Here is a 19133-nt window from a genome sequence, read left to right as displayed (position 1 = left end):
TGCAATAGCTGAACAGGCAAAACCCATATTATTTACACTAATTACTGCAAATAACCATCTGCATCTAACACAATACATGGAAATATCACAACAAAGCATGCATCACTCTGTCATCCCACCACCTTGGCAGCTACACCCAGAGAATGCCATGGGTCAGTGCTTACCTTATGAAAGAAGGCAGGATGGACATGACAAAACATGAAATGAGACACAAAAAAAAAAAAAAAAGAAACAAGACATTCTATCCATCTTTTAAGCTCTGTTTTTTTATTATTGACTCCAATTCCCAACATCAGACATTTTTATTTCATTTCTTCTTTTTCCCTGCTATTTGTTCTAGCAGGAGGCAGCCAACAGCCAGCCCTCTGCACAGGGAAGGAGATTTCCTTCAGTTTCCAGACATTTAAATAAAGGTTTTTAAGAATTGCTGCCCTGGAAAGTCAGGGCATTCACATCTAACTGCTGCCAACATAAAATATGTGTTATGAGGAGAAAAAGAGTCTTCAAGGGGTTTTCTTGGGCAAAGTAAGTATTTTTTCCCACTGAGTTTTAAAAACCCTGTTCTGGAGACTGGAGAAACGGCTTAAGATGGTTTCTGGAGGATTCTTCTTCTCCTCAGGATGACAGGTAGCATTAAAGCCAAGCCAAAGCCAAATCCCAGCTATCCCAGACAGGCTCAGTGAGGAGCCACAGTCTGTGTACCAGAACTGACAACTCCAGGTCTACAGAAACAATTACAGCTAAAATTTGGAATAGGAGGAAAAAGGAAAATCCAGCTGAATGCTTCAGGCACTGATGGAGGCTGTGACAGTCCAGCACAGCTCAGAGCCACAGGGTCAGAGATGATCACACAGGAACACAGAGGTGCTGGGCAGGGATTCTGTGAATACTGCATCTGCCACTATTTTAGTAGGCAATTCTGCCACACAAGGGCAGTTGAAAAACAGGTGGTTTAAGCACAGAGATCAGTGCTGGAAATACCTTTCTCAGGCAGGGATGCCAATTCAAACCTGTTTCCTGAAGCAGGTTCTGCTGTTGATGGTGCAGCCTCACGAGATGAACCAGGTAGAAGCTGCTAGGGCTGAATCTCTCAAGACTCACAGAGGACTCAGGGGGAAGGAGACAACTCAGGCTCAGCCCTGGAGGTCAGCAGGACCCCCAGACAGGGGAGCAGAGCCAAATGCAGTCCAGTTTCCCAAGGGAAAGGGGTCAGCAGGAGGGTGTTCAGGTGAGCTTCAGGCTCCTCCAGAGGCCAGGCACCAGCAGAGCCCAGTGGCACTACGTGAACAGCTCTCTACAATTTTAATCTGTAGTCCTAATGAATGATATAAAGTTTTATAAGCATCAACAAGGCTCTGAGAAGACCTAAATCCATTTCAGTGCTCATTTAGCAGCTTCATCTGTGTGCAATTAAAACTTCAGCATTAAATGTTAGAGAATAAAATAATGAGACACTTAAAAAGTAATCTGTACTTCAGTGGGCCGTGCTCAGTGGATTTCATATGATCATTTACCAGATAAAAATAGAATCTGGCCAAAATCTGTCTTATCCACTGCTTCCCTTTCAAGAGGAAAATGGAAAGAGCCAACTAAGCTTTGGGGGCTTTGCCATCCCACGTACACACAACGCTGCTTCCCTAAGCACAGCCGTGCCTAAAGCACAGCTCCAAGCATTGATAACTTCCCTTTGGGCTCCAATGATAACAGAAAAATAAATGCAAATTGAGTTTCAAGTGAGATTTTCATTTTGGTCTGAAGCCTAATCTTTTATTAAAACAGCTATCAGTTTGGAGCTGATGGTTAGGAAAAGTTAACTTCAGGACAGGAAAAAAAAAATTTAACAGCAAAGAATAGTTCTTATTTGTAAGTGTATCTGAAATGCTCCCAAGGTTACTTTAAGCTACCAAAGTTGACTAGAGGGGGACACAGATGGGCCATGGACAGGCCACAAGAATGGGTTTTACTGAACAAAACAACTGTAGAAAAAATGTGAACTAAAAGCAAAGATGTACATAAATATCAAAATAGATTGAGTGGGAGAACACAGATCAAAAGAAGTATTATAAAGGAAACATACACACAGTTAAACTTAAAAGAAGCAAAAACCAACGAAAAATACATATTTTATTAACAACTGAAATAATGTTTATTCAAGAAAAGACAACATTGGGCATCCTCATAGAACAGAAAAAAGACATCTGGGGAGGTCAAAGAACGCTACAGTTTAAAATGATGAAATGTTACAGCTTACACACCAAAATTAAAAATGAAATGAAATTAAAAAAATGAAATGGTTACCAAAGTAATGCAGGTCAAGGGATCAAAGGTGAAGGGTCACACACTATTAAAAAGAAATCCAAAAGGGCGTCTGCATCAAGATCTCTGCAAAACAAAGGAGCTTCAGTGAGTAAAACTAGAACCTTCTATGGAAGCACATCAAAGCTCTGCACTCCACACCCAGCCCAAGCAGCACACTGAGCTGCTCTCCTGTGGTGGCTGCTGCCCCTCCTGCAGCCACACTGGGCAGCTCCTGTCTCCAGCCACCTGGGCTTGTTATTATTGTTAACCTCCTGTAGACAGGCTCCTTAAAGCTTTCCCATTTCCACGCTGGAGCACTGGTTCCTTGTTTCACAAACTGTTCTCTGCACCGAGGGCACGAGGCTGTGCAGCCCCAGCATCAGCTGCAGGTCCTGCATTGGCACTGACCCCACCTGAGCCAAGGAGGCTCTGCCTAGGTCAGAACACTCCTGGCTGTCAACACAACTGGTGGATGGCTGCTTTTCAGAGAAAGCTTGACATGCTTTTTCAACAGTTTTCTCTATTCACTGTAACTGTGGAAATCTGGTAATTATTGACACACACGCACGCTGAACCCCTCACATTGTAACGTATTGCTTTAACACTCCAATAAAAAAGTAATTCAAATGTGGTTTCCAAGACAAAGGCCTCTCCTCCTGGAATTTCAATTACACAGAAGCTATAAAACAACCTTTGGTACCCATTTCCAAGCAAGATGCAGTCAATTATCTATACTAAATTTATGCAGGGAACGTAATATTTACATCAGATAACTTTTGGAGAAAGACAACCACCAAGGGCATTTCATTCCTCTTCATTCCAGCATCCCTCCCCCTGCCTGGCAAGGCATTAAGTTTTGGGAGACTCTTATCTGGACCAAACCAGCCCTGTGCTTGAAGCCAAGAAAAAACCTCCCTGCACAAAACCCTGCCTTTGTAAGGTAAAGAAGCCCCCAGTGTCAGAGAATCACCCTCTGAGACACAGCACAAGGATCTAGTCTGCCTGGATGCTTTTCCAGAAAACATCTCATCTTTCCATGTCATTCCTGCTTCATGTGTGTCACAGTCAGGAACCTGCTGGAGAATGCAAGAAGGTCCTTATTCCCCTCAGCAACCATGTCTGGCAAACCCTCCTGCTTGCTGACCTTAAAACTCAGTTCCTGCCATTATTTCCAGCATTTATCAATTCCAGTTTCTGTGAGGCAAACCAGTAAAGCCACGTTTCTGCTGTGCTGGGCTGCCTCCTCTCCCCACAGCTCACACTGCAGATGTGCCAGACAACCTGGATATCAAAGAAAGCACTTTGGGAACCCAGCAACTCTGCAATAACAGCACGGACACAGACTTGCAGTGACTCATCAGATAATTAACTCTGAAGGCATCAACATGAATTGTGTGACCAGGAAGACCCCAGGAGGAGCTCAGGAACCTCAGAGGTGCATGACAGGGACATGCCTGCAGGACCACAACTTCCCAGGTAACAGAAAGTCTGTAAAGATGAGTTTTAGGCAACTCCAGGAACATTTTAGCTCTGGGACAACAATGGGGAGGCACAAACCCAAGGTGGGATACAGGGTTCTCCAGTGCCTGGCCCAGTCCAGGGCTGTGTGCTGCAAACAGCTCCCAGCCCCTGCTGTCTGTCAACAACAGGGCACAGACAGCAGGTACAAAAGAATGAGCAGAGAATTGGGTTTTCTTCCCCCCATTGCAGTGGATTATGCCCTCTCCTGCTGTCCCGAGGACACTGTTCCCCACAAAGACTATTGCTTCTTTCCCTCTCTTCCTTAGGCAGTGCCCCAGCAGAAGAAAACCTTTGCTTTCATTTGCATTATTTTTTCCTTCATATCTAGTTTTTCTTTCTAATCTAAATTCTTTGATTTTTCTCTTCCAAATGAAACAGCCATCCTTAGAAGCAGCAAACCTGAGACCAAGATGACAGGATTTCAATCCCCTACAAAATATAATCTTCTCAATTCCCATTCATTTGCCAAGTAAACCAATTCCTGTGTACATGCCAGGCCCTGGCAGAGACTGAGTTTCTAAATTGACTTTGTTGTACCATTTTCCTTGCATAACACAGAAATACACCTTGTGTAACACCAGTGAGTATTTACTCAGTGCTGGGCAAGCCAGAATCAGAGACACACAATGCAGTGGTACCTGCTAGTGTTCCTGCAGATGAACAGGTAAATACTAACTGAATTAATCCACTTTCCTGACTCCTTTCAAGAAGAGTTTCCATAACCAGTAACTCCCAATTTTTATTCCCCTTTTGCTTCTGACACAACATTTCAGGCTAATCATGCACAGTTAACAAGGACAAGCCACAACAGATGACAGGTTAGGAAAAGCACAACAGATCCATCAACTGAAGGAATAATACTCCACCTTATTTTCTCACAAGACAAAGGATTTGGAGCCACTGTACATCCAGTGTACAGGTATCTGGACACACATTTGTTGCTGAACTATGGTCATCTACAACACCCACTCTATGGAGGAATCTGGAAGTATCAAACAGCAAAAAAATCTAGTACCACTGACCAATATAAAGAGGTACTGTGACAGGTCACTAATGACAGTCAGGTGGTTAAATACCATCAGCATTTTATACTTTGTGTACAATATGCTAAAACTAATATGAAGTTGTTTTTTTCTTTAGGCTGTCGTTGAGTGTAAAAAAGTTAATTCATTAATTTAATTTATTCAAAAGAGTTTAACTTGGAGTTAAAAAAAAAAGTAACAAGGGCAGTGTATTACTCCAAACCCTCCATCTGTTTGGTCTGCTTTACAGGAGTCACTCCAATTCCACCACTCTGACATACTAACTGCCCAGCATTACAAGACCACTCTTTTTCACTGACCCTAATATGAACCAAAGGGAAGGGAAAAAAGCCAGGTTTTCCTAAGAGGAAGATGAGGATCTGTGTTTGAGCATGAACAGGTACTACTGCCCTTGTTCAAAACCACCTGGATTGGTGATTGGTAGGTAGTAACCTCCCAATATTGCTCAACCCTCAGCCTGCTCACAGCAGTCACTAGGGCTGTAAACACAACTGAAGAACCACAAACATAATGCCAGCAACACATTCCTGCTTTGCACATTTAAGTAAAGCACAGGATTTCATTAATTTCACAAAACAAACCCACAATTAAGTGCTTGTGTTGGAGAAATTGCCGTCTCGCTCACGGATCAGCCTCAAAGCCCAGGCACACGCGCAGCGGGAGGCGCCGCCCCCACACGCCAGACAGCCCCAGTCAGGTGTACCGACACTCGCACTGCTCTGCTCACACTGCTTCCCTTGCGTTTCACTTTATTCTTTAAAGCCAGTGGGGTTCCTCACGTTCCTGCTGTGGCCAAGAGGAGGGGCAGGCTCTGCAGGAACAGTCCCACGGGCTGGCAGTGCAGGCACCCAGCTCGCTGGTGACAAAGCCAGGTGGGACAGGTCTGTCTGAGGCACAGCACCTCAGACCACCAGCACTGAAATAAAGGGTGAGAACCAGCACTGGCACTCTGCATTTTATGGATGCTCTGGCTGCTCCAGCACTCGGCAAACACTTTGCCCCCAACACGGTATCACCTGCCATTCCCAAACCCTTGGTGTAAAGTGCCTCAGTCCCCAGCTCAGCACCACGCCAAGGGGCAGGAGGAGCTGCTATGTGGGAGCACACACAAGCTGGTCTGTACCACTTCCCTTCTGCTCCTCCAGTGGGGATCATCAGGTGGAACAGAAAGCAACAGCGCTTCTAGTAACAGCATTTGCCATTACCATCGGAGTATTTTATACTGGGACCACGTGGGCAGCAGGCAATTAGTCTAAATTCAATATTCTTATTGCTTTTGAGAAACCCCAGAGCTGACACAGACTGTGAGGATGTCCCAGCCCCGAGAGTGCTCCTAAGCAGGCACAGGGCTCTCCCAACAGCTGCCAGCAGCCTCTGGCTTCGGGAGCCCTGAGCTCCAACTGAACACATCTGAATGAATTGATGTAAAGCATTTAAAAAAGTATGCTGGACTTGAGAGTCCACAGGGAGCTGTACTGAACACTGCTCCTTTTCCACGGAGTTTTGCCACCTTGAGGGGACACTGTGACCTAGACCAACAATCCTTCCCTGCTCCAGCTGGGCTGGTGACACAAACTGGTCCCATACACTTGCTCAACACCACATATTTGTAACATAAGGAATGGGCTGGAACAGGCAGTGCAGAGTTACAATACACCACACCTTAAAACAAGGAGGTTTTTTAAGTTTTCTAATATAAGAGTCGATTCTAAAAGGCACTTAAAAACATTAAAAGGGAGAAAAAAAAAGGAAAAAAAAAGCAGTAGCAGTAACCCTGCTGCTGGGTCTGCAGCAGAGCAGGGCTCTCTGTACAAACGTGGGGCGACAGGAGCCGTGCGGTGACCAGCTGCTCGCCACTCAGCCGAGGGGAGCTGCAGGAGCAGGCAGTAGAGATTTCATTGCTTTCACCTCCTCCCTGCCAGCACTTCAGAGCATCACAGCCAGCCCCAAGGCTCCAGACTTGCTCTCCCTATCAGTCTGGGTCCCTCACGTCCCTCAGGCAGTTCTCCAAAGCTTCAAGATCTTCTCTGTGCTTTAGAGAAAAGATGGCAAATAACTCGTCAAGTGAAAAGGAGAATGTCACTGTCATGCGAGCAAAGCAAGGACGCCAGAGCACATCGAGATGTCAGTGAACACGCGACTCGGGCCCCCAGGCAGCAGAGGCTGAGGGTTTCTTCCTATGCTAAATAATGCTCAAATACAGTTTCATAATTGCATTATTTGAATACTCTCCCAAGCAGTATCTGAGCCTAGTGACTGCAAAATGTGGATGCTGGCTGACTCTAGAGAGCAGGGCAGTTCTGCCATGCCCCTCCAGACAAGCCTAAGCACATGGAGCAACTGCCGCTGGCTTTTTCTACCATGAAAGTCCTGGGCTTCTCCCAACAGACTGTAAATAGAGAATCCTATTGGAACCAAAGCCCAAGATAGCATTTTACATTTCCAATGTTTAACTTTTTCTTCTCTCTCGCACCGTGTCATTAAGTGTTTACAAGGATGATTAATGACTGCGGCTGCCAACTGTTAACGAACGGCATCTCTGCTCAGAGCTGCAATCCGGTGTCTGGCAGGCTGTGCACAGACAAGGTTACTCCAACATCCTTGAGCCCCAGCACCCCGGGAAGCTCCCGCTTCCCAGACAGAAAGCAGCAGGATGCATCTCCTGCAGACAACACATCTTGCTGCCCAAAGTGACTAACAGTAATGAGGCACCACCTTCACCACCTCTGTCAGGGGACACACGAGCTCAGCTGGGGCACCTGGAGGGTGGCTCTGTGCCCTCCTTTGAGAACCCAGCCCTGCTCCCATGGAAGGGAGCCGAGATCCAGAGCTCCCAAAATTCTCACTCAAGGCGCACTGAGCCAGAAGCCTTTGCTCCATCCACTCACTGAAACCAAACTGAATCTGCATTCCACAAACCCTAAAATGGTTCAGAGTGAACAACAACTAAACCCTTAGAGTGAGGAACTCCCTCACAAGCACAAAGCACTGCAGAAGTTTCTCGCTACTAACTCATTTGTCTTAATGTGAGAAATAATATGAGAGCCTCGTCTCTATCCTCTCCCAGAGCTGGAGAAATAAGCACAATGCACCTTTACAGGCATTTCAAAAATGTAAATCTGTAATTAAATTGCTAGGCTTAACTTAAGATTTTCTATCTCTGGTAAAAAAAAATTGAATTAGACGGAACACTTCCTTCAGTAGGAAATATAAAACCGCTATAAACTTGATTTAAGACAAGATGACATCTTGGTATGGAAATGTATTTCCATCAAACATTTCAGTTGCAAATGCATGATCCAATGGAAAGCACCTCAATAACATGTTTGAACCATTTTTAAGCGCTCCATTTCTCTCGCTGCTCATCACGTGATTTTACTACATGTAAAGTCATCCACAGCCCACCCAGCTCTCAGAGGACACAGTTTCTCCCTCCCAGCTACCCAATCCTGAGTAACATCCAACCATCATTCTCAACTGCAGACATAAGTGCTCAGAAAAAGCTATTTGCTGTGTTCCCATGGTGATGCTCTACCCTGGCTGCTCCCTGACCTCTGCACCAGCAGCACCGAGGAACCGATGGAGCCCAGGCCCAGTGACTGCACATGCTCATCCTGCTGCCCACCACCCCCACAGCTGGAACACCTCTGTGCTGGGCTTCAGGGCCACCAGAGACAGGCAAGAGCCAGGTCAAGGCTCCTTGAACCATCCCCATGCAAAGAAGCACAAAGGGAACGTTCAGGAGTTGGGTTGTGGCTGGGTTAGGGGATTTGGCCCCCACCACCCTGGGGATGAATCCAACACCAATGTCTGCTACTCTCACACTCGGCAGCTCGTGGAAAGACTCCTGTGACTGCCCAACACACACCCTTTGAGGGAGGACAGCATTGTCACACACATTCAGATCTGTAAGTTTAGGCACTTCATTTATTTTCCACCTTTTACTAAACCTCCCTGTCCAGGAGACGCCTCACACACAGGACAGGGATTCTGAAATCAGTACAAAAATTCTGGAAGTACCACTGTATAAAATACAACTTTTTCTTCTCTACTTTACTACTTCTGTCTTCACTAGCACAGGCAGAACACCTGTGTACTCAGACGAAAAAATGTATTCCCTCAGGAATGCCTCGGGAATGTAGTCCAACATTATTATTCAATTATACCCTAAGAAAATTTCAAGTTTTGTAACAGTGCACAGAATTAAACTTTCAGATTGGGGGTGGGGAAGACAGTAAAATCTGGAAGCTCAGCTCCTTCCTCCCCCATAATTAACACAAATTTCCAAGACTTCATCTAAGCATAAGACTCTGGCTTTTTCTATTTTTTCCCCCCCTCTGAGCTAATGGGGCCAAAAAATCTCTGGCCACAAGAAAAGCTCTTTCATTTAAATCATGCAACAGGGATGCTGCATCACACCACACAGGCTGGCAGAGTCAGCACAAGCTACAACCCATGGACAGACCCAGCTCCACATCCCCATGGCATAACAGCCTCAGTGAGAGATTTGTGATGAGGGGATACAAATGAGAGAGAGGAATCTGACATTCAGTAAGACCCACAGGGGATGAGTCTGTTTTTAATGTCTCAGTTGATGACCTGTGTCGATCAGGAAATAATCTAATCCATCCAGAATTACAGCACCAGACAATCCCACCAGCAACACACTGGTGAGCATTGGCAGAACTGCTCACTCCCCATTCCCCAAAACACTGACACAACCCTTAGGAGAACAGCCACACTCCCAAATTCTCCTCCTAACCTAATTCACCACACCAAGCACCTGCATTTTCCTTCTTTTGCTCATGAATAACAACAGTTTTCAGCTGCATAATGAACTTTGCCATATCCTGTACTCATAGGAAGCTCCACACACCAATCCTACCCAAAGCCACACGTGCACAAAATTCTGCACTGGGGACAGCAGCAACACTAAAGTGATTAAACCCCACCCCAAGCAGCTCTTTCCAGTAAGAAGAAAGAACATCATTCTGTCACAAAGCTGTGCAGAGCTCGCTCGCCCCTAACTGTGTTTGTCCAAACATCATCTGCCACAGCCACTGGAATTGCCACTGCCCTGTCCCCATTAATATAAACACTAACACAGAATAAACAGCAACCCACATTTTCTATTATTTACATTTCAAATGACCCAAGACAAAAACATCCATGCAAAAACCAAGGCCAGCAACTGCCCTGAAGACCCAATTCATTCTATCACAGTACTGGCTATGTTAAAAATAAATACCTGATTGTAACTTCCAGACACCAAAAGGAAGAGGGACAAGGACTCCAATTTTGAAAAATACACACAGTCACTGCTCTGTGATTGATTCCACACTCAGCAAACACACACAGAGAAGTGAGCTGTGTTTGATCCTGCACTCAGCTGCCACTTGCAGGTGCTAAACTCACGAGCACAGGTTCTGTTAACAAGTTTACATCTACAAACAAGGGATCAGAGGAACAGGACCAGTCAGCTCTGAACAAGCAGACATTAACTGGAGTTTTAGAGTAATTTCTCCAAGTGGATTTCCTCTATTATTAAGTGTTTCCCATAAATATGGCAAAACTACAGCAAGCTACTAAAAATTTAAACTACACACTGTGGGTATTGCCATGGGACATTCAGCATTGCTGCACAGCAGGAATAAAGCCTAGGGATTACAGAGCTACCTGGGTTGTTCTTTAACTTCACCTTGCCCACAGAATTTAAAATACCTCTTTTTAATTTAAATTACCCCAACCATAATGCAGTAACAGGTGATCTGTGAACCAGCATACTCAAGAGCAACTGGATTCCAGTAAAAAACACTCAGTTCTGTGTTTTCCTTATTCTTAATGAGATTACTCAGACAGAGGTAAGCTGGTTATTTCCCAGGATCCTGTGTGGCAGGAAAGAACACACACCACTTTTTTCTTTGAAAGTCTTCATGCATAGGAAAGTAACACTTTATTCATCATGATACAAGCACACCTATCTAATTTTAAACCATTTTGAAACAGGTCATTAAGGTCATGTGAAACTTGACTCTGAGACAAGTCACACACCTGAGTAATGGACTCCTAGAAGTCTAAAACAGAAGTCAACTTCCACATTTGCCTTCTAGTCTCACTTAAAGCTTACTTTCAGTATGTATTACAACTTATTATTTATGGAAGAGGTTCCAGAGCCAGGGAATTCATATCCTGTACCTTGCATGGCATGCTCTCACAAAACAATCCATAAGCATTAAGTAAGCTGGCACATTTAAGAATAAGTAAGAGGTTTAACTACCTCGTTAGTGTTCCAGCGGTGCCTCTCCTTCGGTAAACTTGAACATTTTGGTAGACATTCAAGCAGCTTCTTCGGTAAAAAGATTTTTACATGACTGCCATTGCTGTTCCCATGATCATCTAGAAAAAAAGAGGATATACATGATGTACACACAGGAGAATGGGTGGTTGCAACCACGAGACTCAAGCAACAAGACTTGGAAACCCCTCAGTTCCCCTGCCCAAAAAGAAAAATTTGCCATGGCAATAAAAACAAATACCAGCTTTCTGTTGAAACTGCAACTTTATTTCAGAGATATAAACACAATTTAATTCTTTCCAGTTGCAAAGTTTTAGAAGAACTTCAATGAATTTGGACAAAAGGAGCCTCTGTGTGCTTACCTGTGCCTATTTTAGCTCATTATTTCCCTCAGTGGCAAATTTTACAAGCAACAGCAACAAAACACTGTAGAAGCTGTGACCACAGCAGCACAACGTGCCAGGGAAGTCATAAATGAAGTTCACACTTGACAGGATTTGCAAGTAAATAAGCACAGAGCCCCAGCACCTGCTATAATTTTGTCAAGCTGCAGCAGAAATGCAACTCAAGGTCTATTAGTTCATTTAAAACTAAAACACACCATACCTGATCAAACCCAGGTAACTTCTATTTCCATTCACAACTCAGAAAGTAAATGCAGTTCCTTAACATGAGAGTGAGGAAGAGGGATGGAATTTTCCTATCTCATCATGCACAAGGGTCTCAAAAGCAGAAATAAAATTTTGTAAATATTACAAAATTATTGGATTTTATTGCTAAATATGCAGAAAGTGCATCAAGACTCAAGTCCCAAAAAGCCCTGCAATCCCACACCAGCAGCACCTTGAAGGTGTCTATCACCCTCTAACCCATCAAAAGAATCAAAGCACCCATAAAATGCACATGTTTATCAACAAAATCAGTCCCCACAGGAAAGGGAACTGGAGCAGCAGCATAAGAGAGACCAGCCACAGAATACAGAACTTTATCAGTTCTCCCTCCAAACACACCATATCTCTGTCATCTTCCACCAGCCTCATACATCCCGTGACAGATCCTGGACAGTGCTACACAAACACTACAGTTACTCACTTGGCATTTTACCCTACAAAATTAATTTACAGTGATTTCCCACTTGAAAATGTACAGAAAAAGGATATTAACTTCATTTTACACATCTAATGATTTTATATCATAAAACACATGCCAGCACTATGACAAAACTCCTCTGCAATTCCACCCAGCACAGACATTCCCTGTGACCTGCAGTGAACCCCACAGAGCCTGGCCCACGATCATTCTTAGAAATTACTTAGGAATTGCAGAGACTTCACCCCAGCAGCCAGACATCCCTGGTATTCTTAAAGCTTGATTAGACTCTTGGATGTGTCAAGTTCAACAATATACATGCTGTTAAATCAACTGCTCGTGCAAGCCCAGCAGATGAGTTTACAAGATAAGCAGCGATGTGTATGATAAACGTGAGCTGCTCTGTAATTTATGAGTCCTGCACGCTCCCTCAGTTACTGGGAACTTTACTGTGAGCCTGTGCTGGACTAAATCAACAGGGCTGCCACTTCCCAACTTCTTCCTGGGCAAGGAGCAGCCAGGCAGGATTGATCTCTGCTGGACTGCTAAAGAAATCAGGGAGAGGGTGCTCTCCATTACGCCATTCCAGGATTTTCATTTGGATACTGAGTATTGTTGAGCATGAATCTGACGCCTTAAGCTTTAGCTTTCATATTATCCAGATTCTCTACTGCATAATATATAACTCTGAACTCCATATAAAGTGTCAGCAAGTTCTTCTCACAGTTTATTGAGATAAAACAATCCTTTTCCAGCCTCAGAACCAAGGACAACGTTGCAGCTTCAGGCCCAAAATGTGTAAGCAACAGCAAATTGAGGAGAGCAATCTGGGAGGATGGGACTGCATAACCTGAAGCTGTAATCGGACAATTAATCCCAATATGTAAATGGACCAAAAGTTATAAAAGTGTGAAAACTCGTGACCCACTGTCCATCTTGGGTGTAGCCTCAGTCAGGCTCTTATACTGTATCCTTGGAAGGCTTTTTAATAAATCTACTTAATTCCTTTAGCACTGTCTAGCCTCTGTTCTAGGTAACCTCACAAGGTATCAACTCCACAGGGCTTTTTGAGCACATCCTTTCCCCTCCCCAGCCAATGTCACCACTATTTCCCTGCACTTGGGCCACTCAAAGCCTCACAGACACCCAAGCTGTGATACCTGGGGTTATGCACAAAAACAAAACTTGCCTGTGGCAAAGAGCAGAGCCAGGCAAGGCCTGCCATGCCAGCAGCTCCCAGCCATCTCCAGATCCACCTCCCAGTGCAGCCAATACTCACTTCCCACTCCCTGCATTCATTTTACACCATTTCCATTTCTCATTCAAAACACTGCATTGCTCTACATTCAATTCATTAAGGCACAAAGTATTTTACAGCACACATTATTGCTTTTATCAGCCAAACTACATCCCAGTTACATCTCATCAGCTTATTTTCCATGGGCACATTTTAATTGACATTAATTGTATTACTTCCCCTTACCTCCGTATCAGTCAAGCCCTCTATCACTCATTCCATTATTTTGCAGGGCTGGCAGACCTCTAATTATTCAGCTCGTTTTATTAACTTTCTTCCATTGTCATCAATTATCAGTATTATTAATCCAGAAAGTGCCTATGGATAATAGAGCCCTTTAAAATGTTTTGGTAGAAGTTGTCAGAACTTGCTGACGCTAAACCTTCCAACTCCTGTTGTTAGCATCTCCCACCTTCTGTTATTACAGCAATGGAAGGTCATTCTCACCATCCTGTAACACGACTACATCTCACGGATGCCTCCCTTTTCTGCATTTAGCAATGGCATTTCCTCACTCCAAAAAAATCCCCTAAGTGAAAAACAACTGCCTCCTGCCTCGATCCAACCAGGTTTTCATTATGGACTCCTCAAGCCATGTGGGCAGAATAAGACACAACCATCACAGTATGGGATGCAAATTCTAAATCCAGTGACCTCTAAACCAGGTCTGACCTTGGAAAAGGATGAAATAAACCAACCAGCTCAGAGTGAAGAACCCCAAATATATACACACATTTGCCTTGAAACTTGCTTCTCAGCCCTCTGGAATCACCAATGTATTCCTCCAGGGAGGAAAGTCCAGGGAAGCTGGGAACAAGAGAGGAGAAGAGGATTACTCACCCAGTAACACTGAGGGTACTGGTGGAACAAGAGCTCCCACTCTTCCAAATGAACCATCATGGTTTCCTGCTCCTGTTCCCCACAAATAACACCATGACATTTTCAGGGAGGTGGAGCAACACTCCTCACCCAAAGCTATGCCTTGCTTGAATCAAACCTGCCATTGCTGGTGCAGCTGACAGCCCATCCACCACCATGGGGGCTCCAGTGAAGGCAGGAACAGAGGACCAAGGGTCCACACTGCTCTGCTCACCCAGCAGCACAGACTCCTCCATTTATCACCAACTAAAATTTCCTCACTAGCTAAAAACAGGAGCTGCAACATCCCAGCACTGATTCGGTTTTAATGTGCAAATCCAGATTTTTACTTGAACTTTCTCCTCATTTATTTTTGCCACGGTGTGACTAACAACACCAAGATCTGCAAATCCATCCAGTGTCAATAAAAAATGTCTGTGCAAGCAGAGCCACACTGGCATGGGGAGGATTTGCCAGTAAAGCTCTATCAACATGGGGGTTTTTAGTGCAGAGCTGGCCACAGCTCAAAAATGTTTCCCAAGGCAGGCACAGCCACAGCTGAGAACTCAAGTAAGGAAGCTACAGACTAAAATATAGCAGCCTACAATGTGTCCTGTTATAATTCAGGATGAAAATGCAAAATTTAAGTTCCATTAGCAATCTTCAAGATTACTTATTAGCAAACCAGAAACTCGTGTAGAATTAAGAAAGTGTAAGTATTATAAAGTTCATGGAAAGTTCCACATTAATTATACCACATAAACCCTTCGTCATTTTATGGGTTTCTTCATGCTCCTTGCACTTTATCCTCCCAAGGGATGCACCACGGGCCATAAAACTTTGAAGTGCACAACAGCAAATCACAGAGAGTCTCTGCTCTACCCCCACTCTCCAAACAACCCCTTACCCCCTTTTCTTTTTCTTTAACTGGTTCTTAAATCTTTGGTGATCCTGGAAGTGCATTTAGACCTGCAGCCCCATTAACTACTACAGTTTGCCTATAAAACATGTAATTAGAAAATAAAGTAATGCCAAAAGGATGTTCATCAGCTGTTGATCTGCAGACAGGTCTATTCTGGAAATAAATAACACAAGTAAGCCATAAACTCACAAACACAAGTTTTATAAAGCCATTATTATGAAATAATAACTTAGGGCTGGTCATCTCCTTAACTACCTCAAGAGAACGAAGACGTGTTTAAACATTACAAATGGGAACTTTAGTACAAAATAAACTACTAAAATCTCAATATCATGCTTATTTGGGAATGGGGCAACCATCCAGGTGATCCCACCACCACTGACCAACCCCTGAGGTGGCAGTTTCAGCCCTACAGTGCCAAAGTGGCACCACAAAAACACAGTGCACAGAGGCCACCACAGTCACTCAGTCACTTGCTGACCTCCAGACAAATCCAACAAACTCCATCTGGAAGAAATAAATGCAAGGAATGACTCCAGATCCAAACAACTGCAGGACTGCCATGCTATTTCTCACAGTTAAACTTCAATCCTGGCATCTTCCATCCATAAAAAAGCAGCAACAGAAGCAAACCCAACAGCTCTTGGTCTGTTTGCTAGAAATATTTGTATCATTACAGTAGTAAATCTCTTGGCAACAAAAGCAGATTTCTAAATATCAATCAAGGGTGGCTAAGAGAAGATAACCAGGTCCAGCTCTGCAGTGCTGCTGTCTCAGCAGGGCTCTGCTGGATGCCAGCACTCGGTCACACACTGGCTGAGCAAATGCATTCCCAGGCCACCAGCACGGGATGCAGCCCAGGGCTGAGGGGAGAACCAAGGAAAGATTAAGCAGTTCAGGCAAAGGTAAAAAATATACAAAAGGAGCAAAAAGGCCAACACAAACCAGCATGTGTATGGCCATGACTGCTGCCTGCATGGAGTAAGTGAGGAAGGAAAAACCCAGAAAGGATGAGGAGGGAATCACAGGAATGGTGGCAGTATGAAAGATGAGCAACAAAACAATTTTCCTCTAGAAGTTACTGAATCTAGCCTTAGTGCCTTGGAATATTTGTGATAAATACTTTGTTGCTATGACAAACTCTACAAACAATTCTAAAACCACAAGAAACACAAATATAGCTAAAGCTGCTGTTGTGCATCAGTGGCCCAGTTCTCCCCACCAGTAACGTGCTACACCGAAGTCCTTCTGTCCTTTTCACATAGCATAAAGTTTCTTGACATTTTATAACTAAATTCAGTGTGAACACCAGTGCAAATGGTGCATTTTGGGGAAGGGTTGAGAGCCAAATTTTCCCTAATGAAGGCCCACACACTGGCTGAGGGCTGGGTGACACAATCACCCACAATCACAACCATTTCTTGTGCCATACGCTAAGTGCCCCGCGCAACATTTCTGAGTCCACTTTCCCCCACCAGCAAAACAAGCTCCTCTTTCCCTCTCCCACCTAGGCAGGCTCCAAGCACTTGCTAATGGAGCAAGAGAATTCCTTTGCAGTCAGAAGGTGCAAACTTTGGGAGTGTTCAAGCAGTGCAGTCACTTCAGCCTCTCCTTGCAGCTCCTCATGTTCACATCTGACTTTCACTGCTTTGCTGCTAAATGTGACAAGTGCACCACAACGATGAAACCACAGCTCACCAGCACCAGCAACTCTGGCTGAGACAGGTCATCAATTCCTTCACCCTTTGGTTTTCATTAAAATTACATCATCAAATTCAATGGCAATGAAGCTAAGGAGGAGTGGATATTACTGGTCAGGTCTAACAAAAAATCAACCATCTTTTCATTCAGTTTCCAATACTACAGATGCTCTCAACAATACAACACATTTCCCAGAAGTCTTCAAATATTGGCTAAGGCCAGAGGAGTCGCTTACTCTCACCCTACATGCTGGCAGACACCAGCAATATTTTTATTTTTCTTTTCATACCACGAAGAGTCTGAGTTTGGAAACCCACCTGGAGAGCTGGCTGGAAAAACCCAGCCCCCTGAACCAAAGTGTGCAATGTGAGCAGAAGGACAGAGAGCACTCCATGTCCAGTGAGGACAGTCTGCTGTCATTCACCCAGTGCCACGACTGCTCCTCAGCACAGTGGCCCTTCAGCAGTGCCCTGGCAACAGGGTGGGTGCCATAACCCAAAGGCACCAGCACCCCCAGGCAAACCTGGCTTTACAAACCCACAGGGTTTAACACAGCATTGACACAGGGCTGCCAGGAGCCAAGGAAGGTGAAAACAGGACACAAAGCGAGGGGGGAAAACTACAAAGCGAAAACTCAGCAAGGTGAGGAAGCGGAAGCCCGGGAACACCGAAGCTGCAGGAAGCTGCTGGAAGCACTGCATTCCAATTAACCAGCCCGGGATTCCACAAGCACTGCACCCAGCCTTGTTTCACTCCCTGGAAATGTTTGAGTTTGTTGGTTGGGGGTTTTTTCCTTCCAGACACACCTGGCTTACTGAAGCAGAGACAGAGGGACACTGAAAAATAAAGGTCACATTCCAGCTCCCTCTTTCTGAAGGCTGTCTGGACAGAGGGAGGATAGCTACTGCCCCTTCCTCCAACAACATCTACCAATATAAGGAGGTCTTTATAAAAGCCATTTAAGACCACTAGTAATGTAAGGTCAGCACTGACCTTAAACTTAAATTTAAATTTAAAGGTATTCATTTCAACCGTACTTCTACATCATCATTTCACTACATCACCTACTGATACAGAAAATGAAATCTGAGCTAATACATCTCCAGGAAGGTTTTCTACATACGTAGCTTTAAAACTGACACAAATAAACCAAAAAACCTTTAAGTCAAAGTAATTGTGAAAATCATTAACAAGGAGAGATGCAGAACTAAATTTAAAAACCAGAGTTTTAAACAAGCCCTAAGCCTTACATTAGGAATAACATAATCATAGTACATAAAGAATGCGAAAAACCGACCTCACAAACATATAGGTCCTCCTGTTTGGAAAAAGGGAATGAAGCCCTCTCCCTGAACCTGTCCTGCTGGCTGACACCCCATGAAGAGGGTCTAGAAACTTCATCAGGAGACAGTTTGCTTTCAATTCTGACAACAGAAAATTTGGTAAAATCCCAACGCTGAGATTCAGCAAAAATCCTGGGGCAAGGAGTGGACTGAGCCGAGCATCAAATGCTGCCTCCTCCCCGCGACAGTCTGATCCTGCAGCACACAACCCCACACCCTAAGTTCAGGTTTGTTTAAGTAATAAAACTTTAAGTAACACTTCTGCAAAGGAAATAAATACTTTGCTGTTTAACAACCAAATACAGAATGTTTTGTTTTCAAAAGGGTATTGTTCCCCACATAGTCCCTCCAAAGCCAACATCTGAGGCTCCACTTGCCCTTTTCAGTCAGCCCAGCCACCAGTACCCTCAGCTGAGGAGCTGCTGGGAGAAACACCATCTCCTCCTGCCATCCCACCTATGACCCTGCCTCAACTGACAGAAAATTCAACAACTACACGGAACCAAACTCAGCGCACAGCAAAATTCTGGGCCCCACGCAAAACACACGGGCACTTCTCTCTGCAAAGCTCTTCCTTAGAGGTACCTGGCTGTGAGAACACAAAATTAAAAGGTTGCCTGTGTAGATTCTTCCCCTTTTGAACTTCAAATAAGAAAAAGGAAGCTTTTAAAAGGACACCCCCCGTTAGCACCCCCTGATCAAGTTGAGAGCTATCAGAGCTGCCAAGATGGCACCGCCAAGGGTCAGTCCTCCCGGCTCAGCTCAG

General features: G+C 44.5%; 1 protein-coding gene across 6 annotated transcripts in view; it reads right to left on the bottom strand.

The window, feature by feature from the left end:
- Positions 1–19133, bottom strand: part of CAMTA1 (calmodulin binding transcription activator 1) — a 242706-nt gene that overhangs the window by 207782 nt on the left and 15791 nt on the right. For all 6 annotated transcript variants that reach the window (XM_074558614.1, XM_074558616.1, XM_074558612.1 and 3 more), the window contains one exon: positions 11140–11258. In XM_074558614.1, coding sequence (XP_074414715.1) covers positions 11140–11258 — 119 coding nt within the window. The remainder of the gene's footprint in view (positions 1–11139; positions 11259–19133) is intronic.

Source organism: Zonotrichia albicollis, chromosome 25 (assembly GCF_047830755.1).
Source record: "Zonotrichia albicollis isolate bZonAlb1 chromosome 25, bZonAlb1.hap1, whole genome shotgun sequence".
In the NCBI taxonomy this organism is placed as follows: Eukaryota; Metazoa; Chordata; class Aves; order Passeriformes; family Passerellidae; genus Zonotrichia; species Zonotrichia albicollis.
The sequence above is the reverse complement of the archived record's forward strand: the minus strand, read 5'-3'. Positions and strand labels throughout refer to the sequence as shown.